This window comes from Chiroxiphia lanceolata, chromosome 11, assembly GCF_009829145.1.
Source record: "Chiroxiphia lanceolata isolate bChiLan1 chromosome 11, bChiLan1.pri, whole genome shotgun sequence".
Lineage (NCBI taxonomy): Eukaryota > Metazoa > Chordata > Aves > Passeriformes > Pipridae > Chiroxiphia > Chiroxiphia lanceolata.
This window is the reverse complement of record NC_045647.1, coordinates 19,081,941-19,107,008: the sequence shown is the minus strand read 5'-3', so window position 1 is coordinate 19,107,008 and position 25,068 is coordinate 19,081,941. Positions and strand designations below refer to the sequence as shown.

The window sequence follows — 25,068 nt, the reverse complement described above, 5'->3', positions numbered from 1 at the left end:
ATGTATCTGGCAGGTTTATTTTAAAACAATGGAAAGGAGGCATGTAGCCATTTTGGTTATTATATGTAGAAATATAACAGTATAAAAGTATAAAGACCTCATTTAGGAAAATATATAAGGAAAAGAAAGAAAGAGAAAGAAAGGATAAGAGTAGATAGTGGAGTGGCTATGCTTATTTTGCCTTTTTTTTTTTGCCTTTTTTTTTTTAACCAAAGAATGGCGAAAATCAATTCACAATCGTTCAGCAGCTGCTGAGTTCTTCTCTGCATCACATCTTTACCAATGCTGGAAGATACAACAGCTGCATTCCAAGATAATCTCGCTTGTGACCGTGGGCCTGCTTGTCAACAACCTGGCGGGCTGTTACTTAGGCACCAATTCTCAGCAGGCACCGCATATCCTGTCCGTGCCGCAAGAGCCTCACGACAAGCACCTACTGCACAAAATTAATGATTATATTGGGCTGCAGAGCTGGGGCACCCCGGGCGCTCTGAGCCATGTCCCCCCTCGGGCAGCCGGGCTCGGCTCAGTTCGGCTGCGCTCGGCTCAGTTCGGCTGGGCTCGGCTCGGTTCGGCTGCGCTCGGCTCGGTTCGGCTGGGCTCGGCTCGGTTCGGCTGGGCTCGGCTCGGTTCGGCTGGGCTCGGCTCGGTTCGGCTGCGCTCGGCTCGGTTCGGCTGGGCTCGGCTCGGTTCGGCTGCGCTCGGCTCGGTTCGGCTGCGCTCGGCTCGGTTCGGCTGCGCTCGGCTCGGTTCGGCTGCGCTCGGCTCGGTTCGGCTGCGCTCACTCCGCTCCGCCCTCAGCCTCGGCCCCGTGTGAGGCGAGGGCGCGGCGGGGCCGGTGGGAGGGGTAGGGTCGGTGTCCGTGAGGAGGTGTCTGTCCTCCATCGGAGCACCGGGGGCACTGGGGCTGTTCGGAGGCCCTTCAGGCCGCCTCCCTAGCGCCGGTGGGAGGGGTGGGGTCGGTGTCTGTGAGGAGGTGCCTGTCCTCCATCGGAGCGGGGGGGTGCCCGGTGGGCACCGGGGCTGTTCGGAGGCCCCTCAGGCCGCCCCCGGCGCTGGGGAGGCGGCGGCATCATCATCATCATCATCATCACCGTCATCATCATCTCCCGTGTGGCAGCCCCGGCGTTGCCCCAGCGTGTAATCTTTTCGTATGACAGAACGAGACGCGGTGAAAGGGTTTTAGGAATTAACCTTTGGCTGTCCTGCTTCCCGTAGCCTGGCATTCAGGGAAGGAGAGGGGGAGGATGTCGCTGAAGCCGTTCACCTATCCATTGCCCGAAACAAGGTTCCTTCACGCTGGCAGGCTCGTGTACAAATTTAAAATCCGCTATGGCAACTTTAGCAAGTAAGTGTGTTAAAGATGAGAAGTCAAACTGCGGATTATTGAGTTAATATGGGACCTTAAATTCAGATCTGGGGGGGGGGGGGGGCTCCTAATTTCCTGCCTTTTTTTCCACTGGCCATTGAAAAGTTGCTGCTGATTCCTTTCACACGCTGAGAGAGTAATCCAAGCTGTAAAAAACCACTCCTGTTTCATTACCCTGTGTGAATTTTTTGCTTCAGTGGAAAAGAGGCAGTTTTTACAGGCAGTATTTAAGGATTTAACTGAGAAACTCCAGAGCCTTTGTGGTGGTTTAAGCCCAGCTGGCAATGGAGTGGAGTGAGGGAGAGAACTGGAAAGGTAGAAGTAAAACCGGTGGGTTAAGATAAAGGCAGTTGAGTAAGTAAAGCGAAAGATACACATGCAAGCAAAGCAGAATAAAGACTTGAGTTCATTCACTGCTTCCCATGGGCAGGCAGGTGTTTAATCTCCAGAAAAACAGGTCTCTTGTAGCACAGAATGGTTACTTGGGAAGACATCTGCCTTGATGCCAAACGTCCCCCCCTGCCTTTTTCTGCCCTGTATTTTGTTCCTGAGCGTGACATCCTCGGGTCTGGAATATCACTTGGGTCGGTCAGGGTTATCCCCCCCATCCCTGTTCTCTCCCAACCTCATGTGCACCCTCAGCCTGCTCGCTGTGAGGAGCAGAAAAGCCCTGACACTGGGTAAGTACTGCTCAGCAGTAAGTGAAACATCTCTGTGTCAGCAACACTGTTTTCAGCACAAATCCAAGCTGTCGAGAAAATTGACTTCTGTCCCAGGCAAAACCAGCACAGCCTTGGAGCTCCATACTCTGTGTATGTGCTTACTGCCTGGGCTGTTTGCTGTTTTCCATGTGCCTTTCAGAAGAGGGAGGGGAGTTCTCATCTCTGACCACGTTCTGGCTGGGGCCCCTGCGTGGGGAAGATGTGACCATGGCTGCCTGCCAGACCATCAACCAGGGAATACTTGTGTGCCTTGGATTCCTTGCCCACCCTGGATTCCTTGCGCTCCACTTTACTGGCTTATTTTTAAGTGACCTTTATGTGGTTTGTTTACTTTTTAATGAGTTCAGATTTTCTTTAAGACCAGCCCTTTTCCTGGGCATTAGATTGTTGGCCGATACCTGGCAGCAAACAGCTTCTGAGAGGGTGGCTTCCAGAAGCTGTAGTTAGTATTTGGGAACAGTTTGATGTAGGCAGCACACGACTCCCAGCATCCCAGGGCTAATGCTGGTGCTGTGAAGGGCATTCCTCTGTGGGTTTGCACAGACATGTCCTGCCAGTTCCTCCTTCTAGTCCCTTAAGCAGGATGGCACCACAATAGAGGAAGACAGGGGGTGTGTCAAAAAACCCCAATCCTGAGGGTTGCTGGGGGTCAACTGTAAAGATCTGATCTCTCATCCGTTGTATCCACAGATACACAACACACAAATGGGCAGAAAGTTCACAAGGAACAATCTTCGTGCAATGGTGGATGTTTTTTAAGAATAATAGATTAAGAATTCATCTGCCTGCTCAGTGTTTTTTCCTATGCAGTGGGAATGATGTTTTGTTGCTGTTTAAGCTCTTACATCAAGTGTTGCTCCATTGCTTTTTGACTGGGATGGTTCCAACTCTGCTTGTTTCACAGTGCTCCCGATCTCAGTCTTGCTGAAAGTGCTGCCAAGGAGTCAGAGGTAGGAGCTGAGGCAGGTCCACAGGACCTTGGATGGGTGTTAGGTTGAACAAATCTTAAGTTTGTTGTGGGACAGGGAACATTTTGTCAAATGCAACATCTCAAGGGCGAATAATAGGGAGCTTCTCTGGAGAGTTCAGAGTTCAGACGTAAATTAAAAATGCCCTCAGCAGGCAAAATTAGTGTAGAGGAGTCATGCTTTTATTTCAAATATTGCAAAGAAGCTACTGACTGTTCAAACTGGACAAATGGAAACTCCTGATTGTCAAACTAGTTGCACCCTGTTCCTGTCAGATTCCTCTTCACAGTCATTCCTGCAGGAGCACTTTTAATGATGCCAATGCTTTGTGTCCAAGCACAAATTGATGGTCACAATTGGTGAGTTGTGTTGTTGTCATCTGCTTCCTGAGGCAGAAGAAAGCTCCTGCCATTCCTGAGAAAATGAGACAAATAAAGTGCCTTCCTAAAAATGCTCCTTCCTATTACTTAATTTTGTTAAAATCTTCAGATTATAGTAATAGCATTAAAAATATTGACCCTAAACCATCTTGTCCGGGAGCTGCTCTATGCTGATGACGCTGCCCTTGTTGCCCACACAGAAGCAGCTCTGCAGCGTTTAACATCCTGCTTTGCAGATGCTGCTGAGCTCTTTGGGCTGGAAGTCAGCCTAAAGAAGACAGAAGTTCTCCATCAACCTGCACCTCAGGAAGTCTTCCATCATCCCCATATCACCATTGGCCAATCAGAGCTCCAATCAGTCCAGCAGTTTAATTACCTAGGTAGCCTCATCTCCTCGGATGGTGAGATTGACGGGGAGATAGACAACAGGTTGGCAAAGGCATACAGTGCTTTTGGAAAACTCCACAAAAGAGTATGGCGTAATAAACACTTGAAGAAAAGCACCAAGATCAGTGTTTACAGAGCCATAGTGTTGTCTACTCTCTTGTATGGTTCCAAATCATGGGTCATCTACCGGCACCACCTGCGTCTCCTCGAACGCTTCCATCAACGCTGCCTCCGTACAATCTTAAACATCCACTGGTCAGATTATGTGACCAATACATCTGTTCTTGAGCAAGCAGCAGTCACAAGTGTAGAGGCCATGCTGATGAGAACACAGCTGCGATGGGCAGGGCACGTCTCCAGGATGAAGGACCACCGCCTCCCTAAGATCTTGCTCTATGGTGAATTTGCCACTGGCTGCCGCAAGAGAGGAGCCCCGAAGAAAAGATTCAAGGACTCCCTGAAACAACATCTCAGCCTTGGCCTTATTGATCACCATAATTGGTCCACTCTGGCCTCAAATCGGGAGGCCTGGAGACACAGCATCTATAACGCTGTGGAAGCCTTTGAGAACACACGCAGGATCACTCTCGAGGAGAAAAGGCAACGCAGGAAGAACCGTGTCTTGCGGAATACACCATCTAAGGAGTCTTTCTGTTGTGCCTTTTGCAACCGGATATGTCTGTCACGTATTGGCCTCATAAGTCACCAACGTGCCTGTAGCAAATGTGGATAAAGCCTTCCCAAATCTTTGTTCGCGAAGCTCAGCCATGATTACTGGAGAAAATGTTCTGATTTTAATTGATATAAAGAATTATAATTTTTTTTCATTTTTGAAAATATTAAAAGGTATTAATAGAAAAGCTTTCCTGTTAGTACAGCAGGAGTTTTTTGGGGCTTAACTGCTGTTCCCTTGTAACTGATTTGGGTCAATATTTAGCAAAAGAGGAATATGTTTATTTTTGCACAAGTAAATGCTACATGTGTTTTGCTGGAAAAAAAAAAAGGACATTTCTTAAATTTAAAACTTATTAAATTTGAAACCATATCTTCACTTTCAGTAGTAATTCTTCTGTATTAATTTAAGATTAAGATATTCCTTCGATTTCTGTGAGTCTGTCAGTGCGGGGTGCTGATGATCAGAGGGAGCAGAGAAGGAGAGGAGGAAAAGCAGAGTATCTAGAACCTGCTTTTCCAGGATTCATGCAAACAGTAAAGTTAATTTTTCCCAAGCCTTGAAACTGTACTTGACACTGGAATTGTTGTGATGTTTTTAATATTCTTCCTTGTTTCGGTTTGGGTTTTTTTTTGGGGCCTCCCCAGGAAGTGATTCGAGTAATCCTTGGAAATCTTGATGACTTACATCCGTTTTCTACAGACCACTTCACTGTGTTTCCGTGTATCCTTTTTGTGCTGTTTATAAAAGGAAAGATTCAATGACCTATGTGTGTTGGGCATTGCCTAATTCAACATTCCTGTGTAGGACTGTGCAGATCTTTAGCTGGGGCAGGACTCCTTCAAGCTTTGCTGTTTGACATTGGCTGAAGATCCTTCTCAGATGTTGCCTTCATCAGAGAACTGATGCGAAAACAGTGTTTTGCAGTGTTTCCATCAGAACACCCCTGCATTCCAAATCAGATTTGGCCAGGGAAAATGAAGGCATGCCCAGAAGTCCACCCTCCTGCCACTGCAAGCACAGCCAGAGCGTTATTCCCAGAGGTTCATAAAATGTAAAGCTCTCCTTACAGGCTTAGCAGTGCTGGCCCATGGGTGCAGAAGCCTGCAGTGCTGGTTTTGTGTGGTTCCTTGAGGTTAAACCACATCCCTGAGCTTTTGGGGCTGGAGGTGGGAGCAAGTGTGACTCTGTGCTCAGGTATCCGCAGAGGTGGCTGAGAGAAGCAAAAAGCACCTTGGAGAGTGAGCTTTACCAGGAGCAGTAGTTAAGCTGAGATAATTGGAAGTTCAGCCAGGCTTTTGAATACACAAAGCCTGCAGGATTGTCATCCAGTTATCCTGGTCCCCCCTTCAGTGTCATCCCCCCAGTATTCACCTTATCCTGCTCATCCCCCTTACTCCTGTGGCACCACTCAGCAGATCTTTCCCTTCTTCCCTGAAGTCTGCAGAGGCCTTTAGCTGCTGTCAGTCTGGCCTGCTGTACACGGGCAGTGCTGTAAAAGCTCTGTGCTGTTGCACAACTACAGGCTCCTCCACCTTCAGGGTGTTTTTTCATCAGAGTGCACCAAGGGCCTGGCTGGCCTTTATCTTTTTCTTCTGGCTTGTGCACCTGGACAGAATTTAGCCTTGTCAGAGCTGCACCCAGGAGAAGGAATGGCTCTAACTTCAGTGGTTGCCATGTCAATTATGTTTTCCCCCCCCATTTTGAACTGAGAACTAAATTTAATCATGCTGCTCCTATGAGTCCTAGTCCTTTTCAATTTTTAAATAAATTTTTAAAATAATTACTTTTTAGTTAGGAAGGCTGCTGAGATTTTATTCATAGGGTTGGAAGAGCCTGGCATGTTGTTTTTTATGCAACAGGGTGTCAGGAGGGCAGTACAGTTAAGGGAACAGAACACTCTTAGTACAGGTGACTGATGGGGCAGCATTTCCTGGGTGTTTCTTCATAAAGTGCTTTTTCATGAAGTTCATAGTGGCAGGTTGGGTTTGCTCCCTGGTGCACATGTGCAGCATGATGTGATTTTTGAAGGCATTGTCAGGGCTCCTGCTCCTTTTGAAATGTTAGTGCTGTGTTTTTAAGCCTTATCATTGTTCTCAGATTTGAGTAAATGGGAGAGAGTATCGAAGATGAAATTCAAACATGAGAATGTCCATCTTGTGCCTTATCCCTACATTTGCACATTGTATCTAGAACTGAACTCATTTCAGCAAAATATGTCTTGTGGTAAGTCACTGTGGTTATGTTTGGATAATTTCTGAAGATACCTGTGATCTATGTCTTGCTTTCCCCTTTCCCTTCACCTGCTGTATCTTTGAATGAGAGAGAGCAAAACTGCATGTGGTGTGGTTTGAAATAGAGCATGATAGTGTGTTCTCTATTGTCCTGTGTTGCTTTTCTAAAATTTCCTGAATTTCTCTTTGCCTTTTCAGCCACTGCTGACTCTTCAGCAGGTATTTATTCTTATGAAGTGATGCCCAGTGGCTCCCAACCTTCATTTTTTAATGTCAGTCACTGGGCTGGAGCCATTACGTGGAGCCATGGAATAGATGTTCTTCTTCCTTGTGCTTGACTGCATTTGCTGACAACACTCTCTTTGTTTCTAGTTTCCTAAAGAAAGAATGGATTTGTTTTTCTAAATAATGATAGTAATGATGGCAATAATGTCTTTTGTGTAATTAGCAAATGTTGTCACCTCAGTAGTGTCTCGTTTTCCAGGTTTTCTGTGAATTCCCTGAACAGCCTCAGCCCCCAGCTGAGGCCTCTGTGGGACTCTGCATTTGAATTCCCCTGTTGGGAAAACTGAGTGTTCTTACTATTTCCTGTTCTGATTATCAGGCCCTGAAAAAAGTTGCTGTTTTTTCTTATAACTGCTTAGCAGGTGATCTGATCTCCTTTATAAAATGCCCAAGTAGTCATTTCTTAGTCTCACCCATTTGTACTCCCTGTCAAACATCCCACATTTGGATGTAAAAACTGACTGTGGAAAGGTCCAAACTGTTCTTGACAGTAGCTTATCTTGTTCCTGGAGGATGAGGTGCAATGCAAAAATGTACTTTTCAGTTGGTTACAGAGAGTCCAGTCTAAATAATCATCAAATTTTATACCTCTGTTTACAGGTAAAGAAGTAAACAGAGGCAGTGATGAGCTTGTAAGTTGTGCCTTTGTTTTTGTTTGAATATAATTTAAACAACAAAACAAAGTATTCTGGAGAAACAGAATGTATATATTTAGGCAATGCTACAGTTGTACTTCTAGGAGTTAGTCAGTGCAAACTGTCACTGAATCTCACCCAGAACCATCCAGCAGGAGAGGAATCTTCCTGTCAGTTCCAGTGGACTTGGAGTGCAGTCCTGCCATGAACAGCAACGTTAAGCTAATTTGGTCATTTTTGTGTCCTGAGAGCTCAGGGTGGGTTTGTTTTCAATGTGGGTGAGTGTCTGAACATGGAGTGAATTCATGAAGATGTCCTGTCCAAATTCCCCCAAAGAATGTTTCTGTGTCTGCTTAGTATTCCATTCCTGCTACTTAAATTCCTAGCAGTCCTCTGAAGATCGAGCAAATAGGATGTCCTGGAATGCAGGATTTTGTTTCAAACTGTTGAGCATAATTCTCTGGATGGCCTCCCAGTTCTTATCTCAGTCCTGAACCCTTCTTTTGTTTTCATTCTATAAATGAAATGATTTTGCAAAATACTGATGTATATTATATTAACTCTGAATTTTGTTCCCAAGTAGAGAAGTCAAAATCACTTGTTATCAATACCAAGTTTGCAATGTTTTGAAGGTCAGGAGAAGAAATGACATATCAGAAAGTACTGCAGTGGAAGAAGCAGTGAAGAGGAGGAGAGTGGAAGTTGGAGCAGAGAATTCATGCCCACAATTGCATATGGACAGGTCAGTTGACTGACAAAATAAAAATATTGATATATATCCAGGGAGGTTAATGTCTCTTTTATGTCGTTTTAATGGTTCTTGTGTCCTCATGTTTCATTTCTGTGCAGTCCTTTGCCCTGTTTTATTTCTTCCTCCTCTTCCATAAGGAACAGAATCTCAGCAGCGTTGCTCATATTGGGGGAAAAAGGTTTTCCTGTGCTTCCCAGGTTCCCATGCCATGGACCAGACCTCTGCCTCTTTAATTCCTCTGTGTTCACACAGTGAGCTCAGCAGCCAGACAGATCACTGCACTGGCTTGCACACTGAGCCAGGGACAGCAAGGACAGTTCTTCAACTGGGAACAGCTTTCCAGCTGCCCCCCAGCCTGCCTCTCAGCTCGAGGCTGATGGCAAAACACACTGGAGCTTGCTCTTTTCCAAGTGCTTTGAAGTCTCACCAGATTGCACGTGTTGTGTGTGCACACGAGTGTTCTCACACATCTTTCCCATTGGTTTCTTCGGTACCTAAACTTGCCATGGTGATTCCCAAGTAGATCTCTATCTCTGGATTTCACAGAATGACTGAGCTTGGATGGGTCCTTTGATATCACTGAGTCCCCACCCCTCTTGCTCAAGCAGGGTCACCCAGAGCAAGTTGCCCAGGATGGATCCCCTCGGGTCATGAATGGACTCCAACTGTGGAAACACCCCAACTGTGGACAGCCCGTTGCAGTGCATGACCACAGTTCTAGTCAAAAAGGTTTTTCTGGTGTTCAGACTTAATTTCATGTTTTGCAATCTGTGCCCTTTGCCTCTTGTCCTGCCAGAAGGTGGAGGAGGGCCTGGCTCCCTGTCCTTCATTCTCTCCCATCAGGTGTACATTGATAAGAGCCCACCCGAGCCTTCTCCAGGCTGAACAGTGCCATCTCTCGTACAAAAGGTTCCCTCTTTGCATACAAAAGGTTCCCCAATCCCATCATCATGTTTGTGGCCCTTTGCTGGGTTCACCTCAGTGAGTCCCAGTCACGTCCTGGGGAGTCCAGTCCAGACAGAGCCCACAGAGGGGCTCCAGCAGCCTTGAGTGGAGGGATTGCTGCTTGAGGGCAGTGATTTGGCAGAGCTCTGCCTAATTCAGCTCAGGGGGTTGTTGGCCACCTTTAGCACGGGGGGGGCAGGCCTGGCTCATGACTAACTTCAGACTTGATTCTTGACTACCTCCCAGAGGCCCAACATCAGTTACAGGCCAGCAGGCTTCTTTCTTTATAACAGAGTGGAGCTTTTACAAAGAGAAAATTTCGGTCTGTGCTGAATTGTCACAAGTGACAGAGTCCCTGAGCCATCCCTGTGGTGGGATGTGTTTGTGCACACCTTTCCCCTCCCCTGCACAGACTGTGTCCAGTCATCTCTCCTTGCCTTATATCCTACCCCATTCCCAAGTGTGTTCCATGCAGAGATTATAACAGGAGCAGTCTGAAGCCAGTCCTTTTCCTGCTCATACAGTCCTTTAATCCCACTCCCGTTCCCCTGACCAGTCACAATGCAACAGCTGGAAATGAGGGAGGAATGAGCCCCTGATTGAGGATGCTTTCTGGTTTCTTTTAGCCAACACATGAGCTGTAGATTAATAAAGTACAAGAAAAAAAGGGCTATTTCATGATCCAGTCTGACAGTTCTCTCTAGGTCATGTATCTTACCCCAGCAGTTATGATTAAAACAGTTCATAATTGTAATTTCTTGAATTCAAAATCAAATTGGTGAGCATCAGCTTCAAGCCTTCTGTAATTTTTTTCCAGTTATGTTGTTAGACTGAAGAGCTCATCCAGGCTGAGCATCCCCTCTGCCCCAGGAAGGAGTGTGTCTGCTGTAGTGATACCACCTCTTGGTCTTCTCATCTTTCTGGACAAGCTTTTTTGCTACTAAGTTCTCATGGGGGATTTGGGTTTTCTTGGGGTGTTACTGAGTGCTGAGGAATCAGAATCTCCGGGTGACAGTTCCCAGTGATACTGAGCACCTCACAATGTGTGAAGCCAGGATTGGGATTCTCCACATGCATCCCATTGCACCTCCCTATACTGAGTTCCCTTTGCTGTTTTATTGCTCTGTGACCAAGTCTTGTAAGATCTTTCTGTGGTTCTTTGCTCCCTGCCCTTGTAACTTTGTAGGATTCTCAAGCTTTCTCAGCTCACTGCTCATCCCCCTTTCCATGTCATGTAACACTTATTTTTCCCCCTTTAACTGCTTGTTAGTTTTAGTAGAAGAGCAGAAAGCCTAATACTGGAACAAGTGCATATTTTAATTTTTTAAGGTAGACTTTGAAACATCAGTACAAATACAGATTAAAGGTATATATCTTGTTGGCTAGAGGTACTAAAGTCCTGCTTCCTAATGAAATGCTTGGAGTAGCCATTTACAAGATTGCTTCCTTTTTGTGACATTTTGTAAACTCAGTTCTTACTTACTTGACTTATTTTTAGAACTGGAGCTGACTGTGCTCATCAGATGAGTAAAGCAGAGCATGGATTTGAAAAGGTAAGTTACAGAATATTCAGAAAGAAGCAACAGCACCTGTTTAGTCCTTGTCCTTAACACCTGTGTCCTCCTAGCTGTCACTCATCCTCCCAAATGTCCCTGGGCCTTTTGTCCATTTTCTGGATACTCATTGTAAATTTAGTTCAAATCCCTGTCACACTATCACCTTCCTGGCTCTTTCCCACCCTCAAAATCTTTGAACAGAGTATTTTCCAAGGAATCACTCGTTTCTCTCGGGATTGCCCACAAAAGGAGCCCAAAACTTTGTTTCAGAGCAGGATCTTTTGATAGGTTTGTTAGATTTTCAGGATAGGAGGAAGACTGCATTCAGTGAAGAATAATTTTTCTAAAACAAGCAGGCTTATTTGACTCTAAAATTTATGTCACTTCTTCTTCCCCCTCTGCTTGTCCCTGGAATTTGCACTAGTCAGGGCACTGTTGCACTGAGAGGGATGTCCAGACAGAAACTGTTGTGTTGATGAATACCAGAGCAGGTGTAACAAGCACTGTGTGAAATCATGGGCACAAATCCTCTTCCTGGTGTGGAATTTTTAGAAAGTCAGACCCAAGTACTTCTGTGACATGCTTTCCGTTTGTTTGGGATGAGAAGATTAGGTTTAGGAAAAAAACATGTCAGTAGCTCCTGGACTTGATCTTGGAGTGCTTTTCCAACCTGAATGGTTCTGTGATTCTGTGTTAAGTGCAAGGGAAACAGCAGTGGATCTGTTTTTCTGTTAGAGGTTACTCTCTCTTAAAGAAGCCAACCTGTTGGTTTTGTTGTTTGTGCTTTTACATGATGGTTTTGGGTTTTGTGGTCCTTTAGGTTGCTGATCACCCTCCTTATTATATACCACCCTCCTTAGAGGTGGGTATTCCTGGCCCACCTCTTGCCTCTGGCAGTTTTCATTTCTGTCCTTTCTCAGTTAATCTGTGTACCAGGACTGTGTCTTAGCAGTGCTAATGTCTAGGGGCCTGTACTCTCCAGGGGCTGTTGTTTCCCACAGCTCCTCTGTTCCTATTTTTTGAAATCTCTGCTCATGCCATAGCTCCTGTTGTTTCACTATCTGATATGTTAAAGTCTTCTAAATTGATTACAGCTTTATGTTAGGCCTGTGAATGTCCTGAGGAGGGAGGTGTAAAAATATCTTGATGAAGAAAGTCCTCACAGTAGCAGAAAAAAAGCCCCAAAAACCAACAGAACAAGAAAGCAGACCTTGCCTTTTTGGTACTTTTAGTACTTGCTTAACAAGCAAGCAAACTAAAATTTCTGTACAGTGGAATTTTGCATTGTGTAACAGTTCTTGAGTTCCTTTTCCTTTCAGAACTCTTCCAGAGCAAATGAGTGCAAGTTCAGCCCAGCATCCCTTACTAAAGACTGTGAGTAAGGAATTCCTGGATCGTTCCATTCCACTGGGTACACAGGGAGTGTGGAGTGAGCGAGGTTGTGGTTTTGCTCTTGCTGCTGTTTCTTGCAGGGAAATGTGTGGAATCTGCCCTTGAACAAGGAACAGCAGCCAGTCAGGCTGAGGGTACAGTGCAGCTGCTGCAGCAAATGGACCAGACAGGAAAGAAAGGGAATGTGAAGTCGGAAGGAAGAAGTCTCTCAACGTTCTGGAGAAGGTACTGATCGTGCAGCAGTGAGCAAATGCAGTCCTGGCTCTGTCTAAGCCTGTGTCAGAGACTGATTCTGGCAGTTCAGGGGATTCTGCACAGTTCTGGAGGACAGAGACCTCTTTTCTGTGGCTAAACCAAAGTCTCCCAGGGCAAAGAAACATTCAGGAATATCCTTTTATCTCGTGCTAAGGTGCAGCATTCCCCAAAAATTTTCCTCTTCTGAACTGTCTTTGGGAAAGAACACACGAGAGGGTCACTGAATCTCTGTAACAGCCCTTACAAAATTAACTCACTAAAAACCAGCCAATGTCCAACTGCTGCCGTGCACTCCCCAGCCAAGAACAGCCACTTTGTGTAAGAAATAAAACTTCTTGTTAATTGTGGTGTTTGCCATCCCCTTAATGACTGAGACCAGACCGTCAGGGCATGAATTATTCTTTGCTTCCTCTATTTTCCCAGTTTCCTTCTGTGTTGTTTTGTACTGTTATTGTGTCTTTCTGTTGGACAGAAATTGCCTTCTTCCCAGTTCTCAGAGAAGTATTTTAAGTCTAATGTGCTCTTTTTGTTGTTGTTGTTGTTTCCCCAGCATCATCTTTGCGCCACTACAGCACCTTTTTGGTGGAAAGAACTGACCTGGTAGTACTAATTGTTGTGGAAAGGTAAATTTGTAGCATGATTGTTGGGTTGTGTTGCTTCTTCTGTAATTCAGTTTTTCACATTGCTTGTCTCAGCTGTTAAAATCTTTAAATTAAATTCTACTTTGTTTCCATTTTCATAGTAACATTCTGAAGATGCTGGGTTAGAATGTCTTTTTCTTCACAACTTAGAGCTTTTGGAAATAAAGTAAAAAACTTTTGAGGTTTTGATCCTTAAGCGTCATAAATTGTGAATTTAACATTTCTGTGAGATTCTAATAAAGCAAGCATCGGCTTGGAGCTGTGTGTTATTTTGATCAGACTTACCCAGGCAGGACACTTTCTCCCTGCAAGAAGCAGCAGAGGTTTCTGGTATTAGATGGCCTCCAGTGCTATGCTTCACAGCATTAACAAGGTCAAAATTCTGGAAAATATTTTGGATTCAATTACACGACACTACAACTTGGGTTATTATTTGTGCCTTCAGTATGCAGTGGGATGAGGCTGGGAGTGAAGCCTTCAGGTGTGCCCTTTTCAGGGGGCTGAGCCAACAGCATAAGGGAGACCCCTCCCTCAGTGGGTCTCCCCACTTTATTCAAGTGTGTTACCTGCAACCACCATCAATAGTTTAGGGAATGACACTCCTTATTAATATAAAACTGTGACAGGTCGAAGTTTGAAGGTTGCCAGTGATAGTGTCTGGCTGCAAAACATATTTAAAGCAATACACAGACAAGTTTTATCCCCTTCAATAGTTCTAACCTAATGCACATCCCTGTGGGAGAGAAGACAGGTAAGACAGGTTTAGCCCATCAGCTGATCCCAGCAGTTGTGATGTAGTCTTCCCTAACTTTCCTCCATTCTCAACTTTTATACTATTTCTTTATGTTTAGGTGGAACTTGAGCGACTCGAGTAATAAATACCTTTGTTGCTCGTTGGTCTAAAATTGGTCAAAAAATACAGAGTGCATGCCCAGTGGGGGGGTGGTTGTACCTTGGAGGTGAGTAACTTTAGGATGGAGGTGTCTGTTAATATTACAATTAGGCTTTAATGAATCAAGTTCATCTGAGGAGAACAATTTTGCCCAATTTCGCCACCACTGCTGGCCCAGCAGCAGGACACCTCCTCCTTGGTTTGCAGCTGATAAAACCACACAGCACCTGCCAAGTACCGCCAAATTCCCCTCCCTGCAAGGATTTCCACAGAGCCTGGCTGTAGTGTGTCCCCTCTGCTCCACCCTCTGCTCCATCCCCCTCTGGCAGGCTCTGATGTTGCTGATTGTGTGTGTGGAGAATCATCCTGGATTGGGCTTTGAACGTGCCAGTTGCATCCCATCCCTGGAGGAGCAGCTGCATTTTACCTTATAATTTCCATACTGTTATAGGTTCTACTAGGATATAACTTCTTGGTTTCCTCTAATTTTTACCTCCAGCCATCTTAAAACAGCCTCCATAGCCCTGAGAGCCACTACAGCCCACTCTGCCCCTATAACCTTCACAGACCTCTGAAACCTCAGAGACCCCAGACCTTCACAGACCTCATAACCATCACAGCCCTCACTGACCCTATAGACATTACAGCCCCTCACAGTCCCCACAGCCCTCAAAGCCCCTATAGCCCTGTCATTCCTCACATACCCCATAGCCCTCACACCCCTTACAGCCCCGATAGCCCTTACAGACCCCATAAACCTCACAGCCCTCAAAGACTACATATCCCTCACAGACCTCCTAGCCCTCCCAGCCCTCAGCACCCCCATAGCCCTTACAGCCCCTCACAGCCCCCCTAGCCCTCCCAGCCCCTAGAGCCCTCACAGCCCCTCACAGCCCCCATAGCCCTCACAGCCCCTCACAGCCCCCATAGCCCTCACAGCCCCTAGAGTCCTCACAGCCCTCCTAGCCTGCACAGACCCTGTGTGTTCACAGACCTCATAATCCCTATAGCCCTTTTTACAGCCCCAAAAGCCTGCACAGCCTCTATAGCCCTCAGACACCATAGCCTTCACAGAACCCATAGCCCTCACAGATCCAGTAACCCTTGTAGCCCTTATATCCCCACTAGCCCCACAGACCCCTCTAGCCCGCACAGACCCCATAGGTCTCAGAACCCCTACAGCCCCAATAGCCCTCGCAGTGCCCACAACCCTCACATAACCCTTACACCTCTCAAAGCCCTTATTGCCCTCGCAGGCCCCAGAGCTCTCATAGCCCCTATAGCACCCACGGCTCTTTCAGCCCCCATAGCCCTCACAGCTGGGACAGAAAGCTTAACTGGACCTTATTCCTTATATTTGGCAAGTCGTATTCACACCACAATCAAGTGACTGTCCTCTGCCCTGCACAGCCTGTAAACTGCAGTCACGTGTGCTCTGCACATTCCTTTTCAGCTGTGAGAATCATCGGGCACTTTCAGGCCAAGGAGGCTGATACACCTCTCACGCAGAAATATGTGCAAGGATAGAAATAATTGCTGCATTACCCCTTGTCCTCACAGCCTTTCTACTATATGCATTCCATTAAATTCCTATACACATTCCTTTAAATTCCTATGCACATTCCTTTAAAGCTCTATGAAGTGCCTTTTTTTTTTTTTCTCTTGCAGATCCCAGTTTCAAACATTAAAACGTCCAGCAGATGGTCCCATAAGAAAAAAGGTACGAGAACAAAAAGCCCACGTCCTTAAAAAAGTTCCTGCAAGAAAAGCAAGTGCTGGCCTTCACCTTCCCTTCATCTGCAGCATATAAACTGTACCAAACGTAGCAGTGATTCCTAGATGATCCCTTCTCCCAGCAGCCTTTAAACTACGCACGACACCTTTCGTTTGAGAGCCGTGACCAAACGCTGCCGCCTTCGGAGCGGCTTTTTGGGCTGGTTGGAGCGGCGATGGTGGGGAAGGACCACGCGATGGCGCCGGACACTTGAAAAAGACGTAAATGCATCGTTCTCTGCAAACCATCAGATGTGAAGATCCGAAGTTGAGAACGCCCTCCACGGCTCTCAAAGAAAATGTGTCAGCACAGAAGGATTTCACTGACCTTCTATCTGCAAAATTGTATTCGCGCTGCGGTCGTGGGGCGGTTCCTTTTCCTTGCAGTCTGAAAACTGCACACGCAACCAAAGGTGCACTGCACTTTCAATCTCTGCTCTGTGTAGTATCAGGCGGTTTTCAGTCTCACAGTCCAAAATTTCCACCTATTTCTCTCCCCCAAAAATGTGTCAGGACAGAAACAGTCCAGCAGACTGTCGGAACACACCCAGTGCCATGCTCTTTGCTTCTCAGCTCTGTGTACTATCACATTCTGTCCCCTTTGAAGTTTGAATTCCAGGAGCTCCCAAGGTTGCTCTCTGTACCTGCCCAGCTCTGTCAGATCCAATGGACTCTCCAGGTGTTTTATCTCCTGCTCCCATTGAAATTCCAGTCTTGTTAGGTGACAAATAAATTTCCTTTCTATGCCTTGTCTTTGTTGCATTTATTACTCATCTTGTCATAATCCAAGGTGATGGTTTTCCTGGGTAATGCTCATGTTTTTGCAACACTTTTTTCAGTGTAGTCTGTCAGACTGTTCAGTGACTTAGAGCTTCTTTTAAAAGATTGAAAGCTGCTGCAATAGGAATTGATACACCCATCCCTTAAACATCACTGAGAAACAATTTAGATCCTTAAACCTCAAATGGAGGACAAGAATTAACCTTGTTGTTAGGGAGGCTCTGCAGAACTGGACATCTTTCCCAGCCAAAGTGGTTTTTTAGAGCTTCCCCATCTGCAGAGATGCATAAAGCATTCTTGCCATGCTGTGGAGCTGAGAAAAGAAATCTCTTCCTCCTGAGGTGCATAAATATCTCAGCAATAAATATTACAGAAAAGCCTATAAATATTGCAGAAATTGATATGTTTGTTGAATGAGGTTCAGCTATATGCTTATTGCAATTTTCAAATTCTTTTTCTTTGAAATAAGCAAACAAACACGTAGTTTACTCTAAATCCCACGCTCCTCATTCTTCCTCAATGGGTTTTGAGAAAATGTTTACCATTTCTGTTTAACTTCCAAGCGTTACTGATTTCATCAGAACATGCCATTTCCACAAGTCTGGAATCCCTGTATTTTGGTGTTTATACAACTGTTGCCTGTGTTTTGTGAAGAGAAGGGAAATAGTAGCCTCAGCTGGCAGTTATTAGTCTTGAAATTTGGAGGTCATCTTCATATATTTTGATAAATTGCTGTCAAGCAAAGATTCCATGCTGTGGCTGAAGAGTAATAATACAGGAGAATAAGTGTTACAGGTGGAATTCTGATTCATAACAACTTCTTTTTTTTTGTTCGTGAACTAAAATAATAACAAGGCAAAAATCACACTGTGCTAGGATATACAATGTATATAGAGGTTTCATGAATAATGAAAATGATCAGCCAAAAAACTTACTGCTTAAACTGAACTATTTACTTCTCTTGGCTGTTTCTAAAAGTTTCCTTCTAAGGAATACCAACCAGTACCTATATTAGCAGTAAAATGCCCCAGTAAATTTATTGTGTTATGGAAGGAATCTAATCTTATCCTACTTAAAAAAAATATGCCCTACATCTGTAGCAGCTCAGCACTTCTTTCATTATATGGAATTAATGAATAACTTTAATGAATATGAAATGAATAATTTTAAGGATTCTAAACTGCATTCAAGTTTTTAAACAAGGTGTAAGCTAGGAAAATGAGGGAGTTTTGAAATTTAAGTTATTGGACTGAAACAGTGGATCTTGCTACTCCTGAAGATGCTCTGTAAAGAAAATAAACCAGAGTGAGAGACTTGATGTCTGTCTTGCCAGGCTGGGAAGTAAAAACATGTCTGAGAATGTTTCTGATTGTGGTGCTGGGATTAGGAGCCCTGTTGTGAGAGATTAGATGCAAATTCTGTCCCTGTGATCTTTTCTTAACAATGATAATGAGCATAATTAGAGGACTCTGATAAAAGGTCAACAACTCTTGCAGAACCTCTGGGAATTTTGATTAGAAACTGGGAGAAAAAAAAATCCATAAGCTTTAAAAGTCTTATCTCCTGAATATTTTCTGGAAAATGTACCAACAAACATGACTCTATATACTAAGGAGACTGTATATTCTGACTTAGCTTTTTTCCCCCTATTTTTTTTTTTAAAAGAGCTGTTTTGAATTCCTCCAATTAGTGCCTGGTGAAACGTTCCAAGGGAAGACTTCCTCTAGGGAAAAAGCTGAAATATGTTATTATGACCACGAGGTGGGCTGAGAAGTAGCTGAACTCTAGAACCTGATCCAGAAGAAATAAATCTACAGGTTATAGGGTGGGGAATGTGGGCTGGCATGGTGCTAAAAAGCCCATCCCACAAGGGTTGTGTGACCAGAGCTGAGCACAGCTCGTTATCAAGGGCTGAACAAGCTGTTTCCTGCAGTCCCTGGTTTTCTCAGGCCATGAACAGTAGGAAAAGGCCAGTCCCAGAGGCAAGGAGAGGGTTAATGTGCTTGGCAGAGGGTTCAGAATTGGATATAATTGTAAATGTTTCAGAGCAGCTGAAATTTCAGGGCTTGTGCTTTCCAAGCCTTCAGGTTGAGGCTGATCTGTTCTGGGGAGAGCTGTGGGTACCTGAGGAGGATTTCTCAGTCTGCTTTTCTTGGTCAAGGGTTCATTTCATAATTCCAGCCTGGAGTGTAAGCTGGGACAGACTCTAAGCTACCTTAAGTGTCAGGCTAGTACCAGAAAAGTACCAGCCGAGCTTAAATGTCAAGGAAAATTTAAAAAATGCTTTTCAGCTCTCGACATTTGCTCTGATGAGTTTTCAGCCAGGGGCTTTCAACCAGGAGCTTTCATACCTGCGTAATCTTTCTGCTGTCTCGTGTAAAATTAGAAGTGCACGTGGTAACAGGAAACAAAATTAAGTACTTAATTTGCCTATGTCATTCTGAGGCCAGATGGTACTGGAAAAATAGCATGTTAGTTGGCAATGACACCACTGTTCTTCCTGCCACTGGATGGCAATGTTTGATTAAAAAAACCGCCCCTAACTATGTAGGAGGAAATAAAACTAATCCCCTCTTTTCTTGGCAGAGGAGCCACACAACTTCCTTTGGGCATGTGGCTTTCTGAAGTCTTGAAGAGGAGGAAAATATTAAATTTCATTGCTGCAACTAAATTTCTTTGCTCTCTTTGTTATTATTATTCCAGTAGTGCTTAGAAACCTCTTGGGCTTTGGATTTCAGAGTTAGATGTTGTAGAGAACTTACACTTTACAGAAGTGTTGGTTGCAGAGAGTTCTCTGTGAGCTCAGCAACATGAAAAGCACAAATCTCGGTGCCCCCTTTGCTACACTTGACTCAGGCTATAAAAAGCAATTCAATAATTAGTGTATATGGATTTTTCTACAATGAATATGTATACTTGAAATCCTACAGGTGCACTAAATCCTAAAACACTCTCTTATGTCATGCAAGGTTACCAGTATTGTTTGTCAGACAAGACTAATTGGAGTGAAACAAACATATGTTAATAGAACTATTCCTGCTTGTATTTTGAATGTATGATTTATGACTGGCACTTAGAAAATATTTAATTGGTTGAGTTAAAGGGACTCTTTAATAGTCCCTTTATATATAATTTCATATAACTTTGTCTATAATTTATATATAACTTAATATATATATCAATATATATAACTTAATACTTTTATATATATAAAAATACTATAACTTCAACAGAGGCCAGTGACAGATGACAAGGGAGGAATGTAAGAGTTAGGTAAACAAGATACAGATGTCTTCTCTTTTGAAAGATGTCTTCCATAAATTTGTTGGGGTTTTTTTGTTTGTTTTTGTTGGTTTTGTTTGCTTTTTAAATTGAACCTCTAGAGAGGAGTTCAACAGCTCTCTTTACATTTTGTGTAAACATCTAATTTCTTTTAGGTTTTGTACTTACTGTGCTGTATAAAAAGCATGTCAGGACCTCAGAAAAATCTCGTTCTTTGTAGTCCTGCTCTGCCAGCAGCCCAAATTTATATGCATTTTTATTAGGCTTTGTGCCAACTCAGCTTGGGAAAACATTTTGTTTGATTTATTTGAAAATGGTCAGTGAGGGCGGAAAAAGTGAGTTGGAAGTGGAGACACAATGAAACAATTTGTTATTTTGTCTGGACTAGTGCATGGTAAACTTGAGGACGCTGGACATGAAGGAAGAGGTAGGAGTGAAGAGAGCATTTAACAACCTGGTTGACCAGATTTAGAGGTTGATTCATAGTTACTTTACCAGGCCAATTTTCTGATGAAAGCATTTCTTTTTTACCAATGCTCTAAGTAAACACCTACTGATTAGACCAAGTAATCAGATATATTTATTTCCAAAGGTTTATTTCCAAAGATGAAAAGTGAGACATCCAGTCTGGCTCACAAAGACGGAATATCTGACAGAATCCTGCCTCGGGGAGTCCCACTCTGGTTGCCCCCCTCATTCCACCCACGGGCAGGGACACCTTCCACCAGCCCAGGTTGCTCCAAGCCCCATCCAACCTGGCCTTGGACACTTCCAGGGATGGGGCAGCCACAGCTTCTCTGGGCAACCTGTGCCAGGGCTTCCCCACCCTCACAGGGGAGAATGTCCTAAAATCTAATCTAAATCTCTCCCCTTTTAGTTTAAAACCATTCCCCTTTATTGTATCATTATTGTCTAACTAATTTCAGGCTAATCTCCTCCGAGTGAAGCACAGAATTCCTTTCTTCCTCGAAGTAAACACTCGAAGAGGTTTAGGATTTATGCTGTGGTGTAAAAGCATTGAAAGCTTTACTTTTTCAAGAATCACATCTCCTCTTTTAACCACATATAAACTCAAACTGTGTGGTTATAAACTTTGGGAAAGGTGCTGCAGGGAGAGCTTGGAACTGGTGTTTCAGAAATTCTGAGCTGTCAGCCTAAGCCAGGCTGACCTACTGCAAAGATGGTTGCAAATGTGGAATTTTGCTTCCCCCTGCCTGTTTCTGTTGGATGCATTTACTTTTGTCAAATAATCTAGAATGGAATAGGGAGAAAGATGTGCCTTTCCCCCCCCCTCCTTTTTTCCCTGCTATCGTATAACAGATCACTTCAGATTCTGACTGTAGTCACTAAAGAATTGAAATTATCTCTGTGAGAATAGGGATAATTAAAAAGAAAAAAGAAGCCATAGAGATTACAAACTGGAATTTAGGCAGTAATAAGTACGTGATTCATACACTTTACGAATTTTAAAGTATAATATACTTGATTGTCATAGAGCAAAAGAGATGCAAAATATCTATGAAAATCATTCTGCAGCCATTGTTTTTTCAAAGGTGTCCAGACAGCAAAACTTGAGAGGGTTTTTTTCAAAACTGTCTGGAATGACTCTGGATGTGCAAAATAACCAGTTACAGACATTAAAAAAAAAAATAAAAATTAAAAATCCAGTGTATCTCTCCTGGAGGCCAAAATACAATTTGGAAATGAACACTGGGCTCTTTCTTTACTTCATGCTTTGAATCTTATGGCATTTTATTCCTGACTTTTGCTGCAAATTTAATGTTAATTTTCACAGCTGTTTATCTCTGAAGGTTTTCAGGTCTGGAGAGCTGGCAGAGCCCACATCCCCTACCCAGTACTCGATTGTGCAGGGCAGACTTGATATTTGGCAACCCTCTGCTTCCTGTCCTGTTTCTTGGCAGTCAAGCTCACTCTATGGCAACATCCAAACACTTGTCTAATGTTTTTGGGACTTAAAAGTATCTTTAGTGGAATAAATTCTCACTCAAGTGCTCTTTTCAGGGCAGTAGAACCCAGAACATTTACTGGCTCAGAGCAAGGATTGATGTATATGGCACTGGAGCCATTGTGGGCAATCTTCTCTTTCCCAAGCCTGCTGTCTCTTCAGGATTTAGCATTCCCTAATGGAGGGGTATCCATGCTTTGGTAAACACACAGCACCACCAGCATGTAAATGTTCTCTGTTGTCAATTGTTTTTCCTTTCTTTCTGCAAATTGCTTTTCTGATATTCTGATATTCTGATTTATATTCCTGGTAGGAATATAAATATTTAGTAACACAACCTCATGTAATCTGGTGGAGACATGCAATGGAGTGTTTGCTTCAGATTTAGACATTTTTTCTCCCTCTAAAACGGGCTCTTTCATCCAAAGAAAGAGCAGATTCACCCCAGCCCTGAGCATAGTAGAGTGTTGAAGACTGCTTTAATAGAGAAAAGAAGTTTTTTGTCATTAAACCTAAAGATGAAAGCAAGCAAGCTGCCAAGAGTGCTTGTGATCCCTGAGCCAGCAGTGAACCCCAGGAGGAGTGACAGCACAAGCACAGAAACAGCTGTGGGGGCAGTGCCACAGCAAATTGGTTGAAGTTGTTGGTGGAAATACAGAGGATTGAAACAAAGTGCTAAATAAAGCAGATCAAGATGTTACCTGGCTGCTGAAAGTCAGGCACTGTAGGAAATGCTCTGTCCACTTTAGATAGTTCAACATTTTCCATGGGAAGGTGTTTGCCTGGAATTTGGTGGGGAAAAACATTTGAGGTTGCAATTTCCTGTACAAATATGGATTCAGGTAAAAGAGAGTAATCAAGCCATAGACAAGTCTGACTTCCACTGAGGGAGTTGTGTACAAACAGTGATTGTACAATGTTCTCACAGGGAGGTTACTGCTCCTTAATGTTTAGTGAACTTGTGGTTCCTTTAGAACGCTGCCTCAGTGCCAGGGCCTTTCCCCCCCCTTGCAATAATCTGCTCAAAAATGGCTGAATATGAGATCCAGGGAGATTTGGACACTTAAATTGCCTTTTAAATCCATCTGGGCTGAACATGATCCACTGTAGGTATGTCACAGTGCTGCAATTTTCATTTACTGTCTGCTATAATATTATAGAAACGTTTGTGTTTGAAATCAGAGGTATTTGGAACACCAAAAGGATAGAAAAAGAAAAGGTATAGCATGAAGGATAATTACACTGAATTTGTGTTTCGCCTTTTATTAAAGAAGTGTTTTAAGTGATTGACAGATACCATGCTTGGAAACCTTCTCATATTAATCCACACACGTCTCCATCTGTATCTTTTGCAGCTCAAATGTACTTGGTAAATCATCAACAGTTTACAGGGTTCTTTTTTGTTTACTTTGTGGGAAATCAGGTCCCTTTATATTTCCCTGTAAAGTTTGCTTGGATTCACACAGCAAAGAGAAACTTGTGAAGATGTTTCAATAGGATGTTCAAAGATTACTGTAATTATGGAGCAAGGAACAGAAGATCCTTCTGCAGTTCTAATTATATGGAGATAAGAGGAATGTTATTCCTTTGGATTTGTTCTAACCTGTTTCTATTTGTGCCTGTCCAGCAGTGCTGTTTTCTAGAGCAATATAACAGTCCTAGGTCACTTCACCAAAAGTGAGAAACTTTTTAAGGCCATTTATCTTTCAAGCCACTAAAAACATGCAAGTCTGCCATGGGTTCTGTTAAATATCCACTTCCTACCTTTGTGCAGTTGTGATTTAGAGGCAAATTGCTGATTTATTTCTTTCTTTTCTTTTTTTTTTCTTTAAGGGAGAGGATTTACTTATTCTGAACTCTGTTCCCAAAGAGAAAAAAACCTGAAACACTTGCAAAAAAGCCTTCCTAAGGAAAGGCTAAATTTGCTTAATTTCAGTCAAAAAAAGTAGAATGAAAAATCCCCAAACAGCCAACTGAATGTTTAGAATGTCAATATTTAACTAGGAAATCACTGTAGGTGTTGTTACTTGCCATTCCCACAGTGTTTACCTCACAGCTCCATGAGTCAGGATTTGCTAATGTTAAAAATAATCTGAAACTAGTGATCTGTAAATACCAAATACTGGTGTGAATGTAGGAATGTATTGCAAAAAGCTCTCTGTTAAGTGCACTATGAACATAATAATAGTGTGCTTTAAAAAGTGAAACCATAGCAATGCAAAAAGTGTCTCATGGAAAATTTTGCCACCCCAAAAATAGATTCTTTGACTTTAAAAGTGGTTGCAACTCATCCTATTTAGTTTGTTCATTATGAAATATTATTGGTTGCATTGTTCATACCACATCAGCTGTTTATTTCTGATATATATATATATATATATATATATATATTTGTGAACTTATTCTACTATGTGAACTTATTCTGTGGAGATGGGAGAATTCATCTTGGGAACAGCTAAATGAAGCAAATTCCCAAGAGCAACCAAGGCATTGTGTCTAATAATGAGCCTGACACAGAAAAAAACTGGCAATGTAATTTGACTATCAATCACTGTCATCTCTGGAGCATGTGAAGCTTATGGCAGCTGCAGGAACAGCTGTAACCCAGGTCTATTGTCCTTGTGACCATCCCATGTATTTCTGAAGCCTATTAATGGCATTTCTAGGGCTTGAAAACTGGATGGTAGCAATATAGATCTGAATATTCTAAATGACACTGGCTCATTAGGCAGTGCTTTCTACAATAATATCTAATTTTTGAGAGTTCACTTGGCAAAAGAAAAGACATTTGAAATGGTACAAGTGTTAGAGCTTTACAAATGCAAGCAGCGTTTTCCCATCAAGCACAAAGAGGGAGGAAAACACTCAACAGATGTATCTAATTGCTCCTTCTACCCCATGTACTTTATTTCTTCCAAATTCCTGAGGGAAGACTTAACCTTCATGTGAGGGTAAGGCAAATAGAATATTGGGATCCTGTGGGAATGCAAATTTTGTGGTTAAAATAATGTTTTGTCTTTGTTTTCTAATTGCTTCAGCAAGTGAAAGGATTCCTTGACGATTCGTGTGAGGATCCATGCAGGATTCCAGGTGAATCACTGAATCTTGTTATACTAAGAAAACTCTGGTTTTCTAAAACATCAGTGGGTGAAAAGAATTTGAAGGAATTTGTTGCATGAATC

The 25,068-nt window shown here is 43.4% G+C and overlaps 1 protein-coding gene across 1 annotated transcript; it reads left to right on the top strand.

Annotated features, from left to right (window-relative positions):
* Positions 1 to 1,018: 1,018 nt before the first annotated feature.
* On the top strand, positions 1,019 to 13,451 carry MAJIN (membrane anchored junction protein). The gene is made up of 10 exons (XM_032699268.1): positions 1,019 to 1,348; positions 2,996 to 3,041; positions 5,147 to 5,222; positions 6,600 to 6,725; positions 7,619 to 7,650; positions 8,286 to 8,395; positions 10,848 to 10,902; positions 12,225 to 12,279; positions 12,378 to 12,522; positions 13,103 to 13,451. Exons 1-10 carry the CDS (start codon positions 1,248 to 1,250, stop codon positions 13,146 to 13,148), a joined length of 792 nt encoding a protein of 263 aa, XP_032555159.1. The 5' UTR covers positions 1,019 to 1,247; the 3' UTR covers positions 13,149 to 13,451.
* The last annotated feature ends 11,617 nt before the right edge of the window (positions 13,452 to 25,068 follow it).